The 9,458-nt window shown below is 32.6% G+C and overlaps 1 protein-coding gene across 1 annotated transcript in view; it reads left to right on the forward strand.

The window, feature by feature from the left end:
- LOC127838385 (tripartite motif-containing protein 45-like) overlaps positions 1-8,208 on the forward strand; it is an 8,473-nt gene extending 265 nt beyond the window's left edge. Inside the window, exons 1-3 of the mRNA XM_052366102.1 lie at positions 1-117; positions 971-1,971; positions 4,881-8,208. The exon at positions 1-117 is cut by the window's left edge and continues 265 nt beyond it. Coding sequence (XP_052222062.1) covers positions 1-117; positions 971-1,971; positions 4,881-5,230 — 1,468 coding nt within the window. The 3' untranslated portion in view covers positions 5,231-8,208. The remainder of the gene's footprint in view (positions 118-970; positions 1,972-4,880) is intronic.
- Positions 8,209-9,458: the final 1,250 nt, after the last annotated feature.

Consider the following 9,458-nt stretch of genomic DNA (forward strand, 5'->3'; position numbering starts at 1 on the left):
TACAGTGGATGATACTCTGGAGTTATGTGAGGAGCACTCTACTGAGAAACTGACGATGTTCTGTGAAGATCATGAGAAGCTGCTCTGTCAGTTATGTCTATTTCATAACAACCACAGGTAAGTACGTGAATACATAACTGTTAGGCCAAACATAAACACACATAGTTTAATGTATATGCATAAATAAATAATTTTCACACAATGATGTTTTCTGAAATGAAAATTCTTCAATATAATTTAATTTGGTTATTTGACACATTTTTTAACGGGACTTCAGAGATTGTCGAAATGACAGAAGTCAACTTTTTGTTACAGATTCAATCAATAAAAATTTGCTTATCAAATATTTAGTCTTAATTACTAATTATGCAATGAATCATGTAAACATAATTTATTTTGCATAATCACCATTTTATATAACATCGTGTATATGGTTATTCAACAACGACAACAACAATAACTCATTCATCGTCATAACTATCATTTTAATCATCATGATCAGTATCCGCACAATTATTATTCAATGTTATGCACCCTCTATCGGTAATATCTGCAGTATAAAAATCAATATCATTCTTAGACATTATCATCACCAGTTCTATCAAAATATCAAATTTCAAAATGATCAGCATAATATTGTTTATTATAATAGAAACATAATTATGATGAATATGCCGATTATCTTTATTTCATTATCACCTTCCACCACTGCAATCATTCTATCTGTCATTGTCATAATCATCAGCAGAATCAGCAGCATCTGCAGTATTACCATCATGAGCATTACAATCCAAGCAATCGTCAGTGTTGTACAATCATTGTTTTGTGAGAAGCAAAACCAATACTGTCAAGATGCTTTCGAATGTATATGACACATCGAATATAAATCGGAAAAGTGATAAGTCAATTGAGATTATTATTTAAGTAGATATATAAGTGTGAATTATATGAACTCAAAATCATTTTTCAGGCAATGCAGCCATGTAGTTTTATTAGCTGAAAAATGCAAAACTTCAACAGAACTTAAGGTAGATGACATTGCAACAAACATAGAACAATTGCAGAAACGGTTAGTGGAAACGATGAACAAAATTGAACAGAATATTAATTCTCTACAAACATCATATGAAAGTATTCTGAAAGAAATACTTGATTTTCGTCGAAAGATCAACGACAGTTTAGATCGTCTTCAACAGCAGACAGTGAATGAATTGGAAAAGTTGCAAGGCAGCTTTAAGAATTCTTTGGATAATGAACGCAAACAATGTGCGAAATTTATTTCAAAACTAAAAGTTCATCATACTAATAGCATAAGATCGCCTGAGCAATCTTTTATTTTGAATAGAAAATATCAGGACCAAAACGCTTCGGTAGAGTTATTTATTCAAACCGCAACTAACGCAGGCATTGAATATCATTTTAACAATGACTTTGGGCAGTTTATCGCTGCTTGCACAGATCTAGGGAAAATCACAACTCGCGTTGGTGGTGTGGTGTCTCCTCAACATATCGATCCGAACAAGGCCATTAATGTGCAAGAAAAGTCGCAATTCAATTTGCGAACAAGTACTGATCCGAAAAAATGCTCCATAACCGGTATATGTGAGATATCAAACGGGAATCTCTTTATCTCCGACGGCTCAAATATGTGTGTCAAACTCCTCGATCAGGCGCACAATGTTTTAGATCAAGTAAAGCTTACTGCGCATACGTGGTCTATGTGTAAAATTTCCCCGAATGAAGTAGCGGTGACTGTTAGCAACCCAAACTCTGTTAACGAGATTGATGTCTTACGAGTGGACACTGGAAAGATAATTCAGAGTAAAACTCTTAAACTTAATCATTTGTGTTACGGAATAGCGCATCATAAAGGAGACATGTTCGTAACTTCCGGCACTTCGTTGTTCAAATATGCAACAGATGGACGATTAGTAAAGAAGTTGTACGACGATAAGACTGCTAAATATTCAGGTAATTTACGTGAAGGGTACTCTCCGTGTTGATTTAATATTAGTGTTTAGGCTATTAAAATTGTTAATCAAATGCACGTTTGATATTTGTTGCGCGAGAAACAGTATGCCAAATGCTACCTACCTAATCGAGCATTAAACAACCTGTTGTTCTTCTTCTTTATGATATGCATTGCGATGCGATGATTAGGAATATGCAGGAATAAATCGAAATATTCTCTTTAATTGCTTTTAAACCAGAATTGCGATGCTAGAAGTTTATGTGTTTCTGTGATTGTGGAGGTTAAAACTAGTTGTCCTCATAATTTGTTTTGAGTTGTAATTGATCCTATACTTGTTATATGTAGTTTGTTGATACTATATCAACAACACACCATGTTTACACAATGTATACAATTCAATGTTTGGAAACTTGTCCACTAATTGATATGTATCTTCGGCTTGCTTTCTTGAAAAACTTTAAAGTTGCGGTTTAAGTGTCAAATAACCGATATTACATTTTAAATTAAACCGAAGAATCTGTTATTCCATACACATTAGTCTATACAAAATAAATGTTATGTCTAGCATAAAAGTAAGTTTTAACACTGATGCCTAGAAAAGTGCAAAGTGACGAAAATGCCAATTTTATTTTGTAAAAAAAAATCGAAAAATAAATATTTCGTAGACTCTCATGATTATTATCGAACGTTTACTAAATTTCATTTAATGGTGAAACGGGTTTTTTCCAGTAACACTCACTATTGCCCATTAATATAATGTTATTATTTAGTTGAATTCATATTTGCTTTGTTATTGAGCTGAAAACAGCCGTATGCGGCCTCATGACAATACGGCTGTCTGAAGCTCAATAACAAAGCCAATATGAATTCAACTAAATAATGACAATTGTATTAATTAACTTTCCATTATTCAGCAAGAAAAGCTTTAATTTCACTTTCGAATTACAGATTTTTGCTATTAAATTTTGTATGAAGTTTTGAAAAATATCAAGATTTCTGTTCTATACAACTTTTTCCCTGTTTATATCTCATGCAAAATGCTTTGAAAATGTTATGTTCACCAAAACACCTTTTTGGACGATTGAACTTTACCGGTACGTATGAAAGAATTGAAAAGCGTATAATTTTATCGTTGCTAAGTGGGCAACACCTAACGCAACACCTAATAATCCTTTTTATCCCATATTTTTCTTTAGCATCGGGGGCTACCGCCCCCAAACACCAACTTTGTTGATAGTAGTAAACAACTTTGTACTGGTACGGTTCAATCTAACCTACTTTTTAAGAGATATCTTGTTAATTTAAAATGAAAATTGAATGTTGTTGCAAGAGGAAACAAGTGTTCCATGCATTTAATTTCTCAATAATAATTATTATTATTTCATTATTATTGTAATATGAAGGCGATATTACTGATACGGCTTAGAAAGAAATAGCATTTGAATTTAGTATATGACGAAAGATGCTTTCTAGACATTACATGATGCAGAAACATTGCAGCCACACTGGATCCACTACCTTTTTTTAATACAACTCAGAAAGACAAAAAGGATTGAAAACGTACTTATGCCATTAGGAATTGCATTTGTAATGTGTAAATCCTCCCTGATATCGAATTAGTTTTGCTTTCGGCGCTTCATTGTAGCTTGAAATGTTGTTATTTATGTACGCTCAAATATTGAACCTTTCTGATGTGGTTACACTGCACTATTTTTATTGTCGAAAAAGGGAGCTGAAAATATAAGGGGCTGAGTACTAAAAGTATATTTGTTAGGTTTAAACTTTTTCACCAAAAGTAAGCATGCAACATCAAAATGGCGTCCACAATTGTCGAAATTTTAGATTCTCATATAAGGCCGAGATTTTCCTGGTTTCTGATTGGCTGAATCTCGTATTGGCCGACATTTTTCTGTATTGGCCGTGTTTTTTTCCATATTGGCCGCTTTTTTCTCGTATAAGGCGAGTTTCAAGCTTTATTGGTGAGGCTCAACTTGTTTTGGGCGAACAAATTGAACATATTCTAGTCTAATATTATAAAGTTAATTAATAAAACCCAGTATGGACGGTTTTTCCATTACCCTTCCGGGCTTTAATAAATATGGGTTTAATGCCAACTTGAATAGAGCATGTATCCGTTGTCTATTGGAAGCCCACTTGTGCCAGAACTGAGAGGTCATAGGTTCGATTCCCAGCCTAAGCCTAACATGCCTAAGCCTAAGCCTAACATGCCTATTCGTATTATCTATTTGTCATTAAACAGAGTCGCAGCGTACTAGCTTCTTTATCGTGCACCAAAAGTGTCATGGTATTTTTTGTATTTCTTCTGCAATTCGCAATATCGCTCGTATTCCAACAAAAAACGCCTCAAATGGGAGAGATGGCCATATGACAAAGTGATACTATTTAAAACAGTCTCACCATGAATAGATCTGACAATCACTTGACTGGTTATCTGAAACGGCTCGAAGAATTCGTGGTTTACACGAAGACATAATTACTATACGAATATGTATTCGTTGCTGGTTTTATATATATAATGTCTTATCGCATAATTTATATAAGTTCAAATACAATATACAATTAACATCAATCTATATCGCGTTGATATTTAATTCATCTGGTTTCTTTGCACGCGTAATTATGAATGAGAACATCTATTAGATATAATACGTCTTTACACCTGATCAGTGATAAATAATAAAAGTGCGATATTTTGTGTGAGCCAATATTTGTTATCATGAGAGTAAGAAAACGACACACATTTATGGATAGTCCATTTTAAAATTAAGTAACGGTTTTACTCGTCCCAATTATAATAGCGAGGATGAGGTTATTTACACAGTGACAAATACTTTTGAATTTGTGTCAGCACAATTAGTATGATGTTTACGTTGCATGTCTTGTACAGTTGTAGGAGTTGCAGTAAGCCCTAATGGGAATAGGATCTATCTTACCGACAGACATAATGGCAGGCTTGTCACACTGAACATTGATGGAGCAGTCACATCCACGATACATGATCCTGCATTCAAACGTTCCTGGATAACATGCAACATACACGTGGCAGCCACAGGACATGTGTTTGTCTTTGACGGACAAACTGTTACTCAAGTAGACACAGACGGTAAAAAATGCCTAGCCACATTCGTTATTGATGGCGTCATTAGCGTTGTTTACTTCAATGTAGACGGAAACAAGTTACTTGTTGGCAAGTTTAATAACGACAACATGTCTGAGTTCAAAGCAAAGAGGTCATGACTACTGTAGTGAGATTTCAAATTTTTACTGAATGAAGTGAACAATGGTATTTTTATTGTCACTTCCATATACAGTAGTAAAATATTTAAAATAATTGTATGTACCTGCTTAATGGTCTTGTCCGTGTGCGTGTCATATAGTTATACAGTGTTGACGTAATCAATATATCGATGGTGTTGATGAGCATTATAAATTGGTCATTCATATTTAAAAGCATGTACATTGTACATATGTATATTGGTATATAAAAATGATTAACTAAGTACATTTAACATAACTGTCATATATCGTGTACACCTCGTATATACTTTGTGATTTATCCGTCAACATCGAACAATATCCAAGTAAATTGCAATAATACCTTTAAACTTAATAACTTTAAAAAGCCTACCGAATTAACGCGTTAAATGCATATTGATTTTTTAAGAATTATTATAAACCCGCCGCATGTATTTCTTGTATATACGAAATATGACCCCAGTGCTATACAGTTGCACACCTGTAAAACGCTTCCTTCAAACAGGTTTGAAAAATGTATATTGGTTGATGGTTGTGTTTTTTGGTATGAACATGTGTAGTACATAAATGTAAATATGCTATTGTGCAAGTTTCAACATCATTTGTGATTTCGTTTTAAATTTTTTGCAATTATTTTCCACCACCACTATTCTATTATTTTTTATAGTAAAAGAAGCAAATTAAATGTGTTGTATTTGACTATCGTGGGAAGGGACCGAGGGCCTTTTGTTTTGACAGTATTTCCGAAATTCCAAGATATTGTTTATTGATCGCGCGATCTACTATACTTGACGCACAAATCCTATGTGCATTACTCAGCGCAGTAAAACACATTAGTAATGCAAATTGTATACTTAAAGACTTGTAAATTACACCTTTTATGTGCATTGTTTACATACTGTTTGTACAGATTTTAACAACAAATATGCATTGTTGTGTTATTGAGACGTCACGAAAACATATGCTTTTCGTGGGAAAATGACAGACTTTAGATAACAATAGTTAAACACAGATGAATTATATATATACATTATTTGCAGACACCAAATCATATATTAATAAGTATTAATGATTGCGGTAATGACATACGGTTTGTCGTATGTCTGTAAACGTATCGCAAAAGTACTAGTTATTATACATGATTATTATTAATCACTATTATTATAATTATTTAAGACTATTTAAAAGATAATATATTGTAAGCAAATTAATTGTCATACATTAAAGAAGAATCTCGGCTAGTTCAAATTTACATGCACTACTAACAACAACCAGCGTTTATTATTCGCCATAAATGTGAAAGCCTGTGTATCGAAGTGATTGTGATTGTCATTGAAGTGATTGTGCATTAGCTTTTGCTTCTACAGGAGTCGGGTTGGGACTCCGTTTCAATCAACTTGTTTTTTGAGTTATTTTAATCATTTATGGCTATTCAAAACATTAAATATTTATACGTAAATTAATTTAAATACATTTATCAAAAACTACGGAAATCTGGGAATAAGTCTCTTAAACATTGAGTAGTATTAATGTTCTATGTGTCTGTATAAAAATGTAATTGGTAAATAAATAGTTCTTACTTAATAAGACATTTATTATCATATTTGGTTAATATAAATACGATTACTCAACATCATATGCGCATCATCATGCATAAGCACCGTCCACTTCCACAAGAAGTTCAAAGATTTGGTCTTGGCATAAACATTATTTTAAGCATCACACAACGAGGACATGTAAAATGTATTTTAAGACATGTTTGTGTATGTTGTATGTATGTTTTGTCTCATAAATTCTGCTTTCTATTTGAAACATTTGATATTAACTTTCTACACTAACCTGTGATCATTAACTAGTAATATGTTTTCTGTCTTAAGTTTATTTTATTCCATTATTTTATTAGTTAGAACATACTAACATTGTTGTTCTTTATTTCATTTTATGAGTTCAAACGTTTATGTTTGTTGTAATCGTAATTTGTATAATGAGCACATCCATAATGGTTATTGTCGTATTTTTCATATGATTATTCATGCATTTGCATGTACTTTGCCTCCAATTGATACATGTACGAAAAATGTCATACCTGCATTGTTCTACATTTAAGTGTTTTAAATGTATTCGGCGCGTTAAATAGAAAACTGATAAAATATTAATGGTATTTATTTTAAAAGTACATGATTGATAAATATTTTAAGTGAAAACATTTAAGTTTCATTGTATGTTTCATTTTCAAACGAAAAATACACTGTTTCATTACGTTCAAACTCTATTTTAGTGCGTTTTTTTCTAACTGCAAAATCCTACTATGTCTTATTGTCTAAACCCACACATATTTAAAAATATTTTACATAATTTTCTACTATTATCTATAAAGAAAATTTATGTTATGTTTTTTTGCTTTCAATTGTGAACGTTGACAGGTTTTTTTAGTTAAAAGTGACATTGAATTAAGAGGTATAAAAGATAAATTATAAAGTTTATTAAAATACCAAACATAATAAAAATGTTTCCGCTTGATAGCTTAATACCTATTATTCTTCTAATATTTTATGAGTTGGTAGCTTGCATGTTGATTAAGCTTGAATATGCTTTTTTGGTTGCTGTATAATGGTCAAAGCGCTGTTACTGAACAGTCAAAACCTTTTTCGCTAGATAACTTGAGTAGGTAACTTTCTTTCAGAGCTAGATTCAGATTTACATATTTAAATAAAGTAATACTTTATTTTGATCTGCTTCAAAGGAGTGTTGATCTGATAATGTTATTTATATAATTATGTACATGTTTACATTTAATAATCGCATGTGAAATATATCCTTTTGACAACGATGCAGTCTTATCAGGATCACATGTACATCAGCCAACCAGAGCTAACATATCCATTAGTGGACTTTGGTGTGAGCAACAGACAGCCGTGTTTACACGAGTAAATCATATTTGGAATAAATAAATGCCATTACCTGTTCGTTTGTTATTACTCTAGAACTAAATAATTTTATTTTATATGTGTAACTTAAATTATATAAAGTAGAAACACACATTGAGACAATAGTTGTGTATTTATACTGGTTGTCAGCATTCCGGACATTGATATTAGAAGACGCGAAACCCGACTGGTCACAGTGTCTGTGCCATGCCCGATGTTTGTGAGACAGCGAACCTTGAACTATGTATTGCGGTTACACATGCGGAAGCCGTAAGTCCTGAGAGAAATCTAATCTACAAATAACAACAACTATTGGGTGGATGTATTCTACATACTATGTGCAAAATACATTTGAAATGATATGTGCTGGTGTTGACGTAAATGTAAAGTAGGCAACAAGAAAGAGTGTTTTGTTATCTCCACTTTGTAGAAGTGGTGTATATACACGCATGCTGTGCGTTATGTATTCATAATCAAAATGACAGCTTCCATTTCACTTTAGTGACTGTTCTTGCGCATGCGGACCTTTTTGGTTCATTACCAACTTTGCGGACACTCCAAGATGAAGGGTACAGCCAGATAGACCAGATTCCGCTACCTCCTACTTTCCAATTAATGTAAAACTTTATCGAGCGAGATAGCGGGCACTTTTACTAAGCATATTTCAGTAAATTAGATGTATTTCGTTCATGCACTTAATGGCACGATTATTAGTGTTAGTGCTCAAAGACTTATCGAATCGCACATTACAAGCCAATCTCTACGAATAGTTGTGGTTCCATGCTCTCACATACAATCTATGCCCTCACAGAAATCCTATCAGATTTGGTGGGATCTTATTTTTTTGTTTAAGTATTATATTATTAAAAGAAGTATCATTTCTTTTTTTATATTTTTAAAATTGTGCATTAGTTTAGGTTCAAAATAAAATATAAATTTATTATACAAAGTAAGAATGAAAATACGACAATTATTTTACCACCTGGCTCGGCTATCATCACATGGTTGGTTATCAATGATTTGATCATGCTATGCTGGTTCAAGTCAAATGTCTGTGCAGAGGTTGATCGAGAGAGCGATCTATTTGTAACTTCTGGAACTTCCTTTTACCAGTTTACAGCGTCAGCGAAAAACATATTCGATGAAAAACAAAGCACATACTTTTTCCCAATTTTAATAAGATGTAATCATCACAAGATCATGCACGAACATCAACTGTGTATATATTCTAAAATACCATGGTCGTTTGGAAAAAACACAAACAACACGAACAACAACAGCAA

This window comes from Dreissena polymorpha, chromosome 7 (genome assembly GCF_020536995.1).
Source record: "Dreissena polymorpha isolate Duluth1 chromosome 7, UMN_Dpol_1.0, whole genome shotgun sequence".
In the NCBI taxonomy this organism is placed as follows: Eukaryota; Metazoa; Mollusca; class Bivalvia; order Myida; family Dreissenidae; genus Dreissena; species Dreissena polymorpha.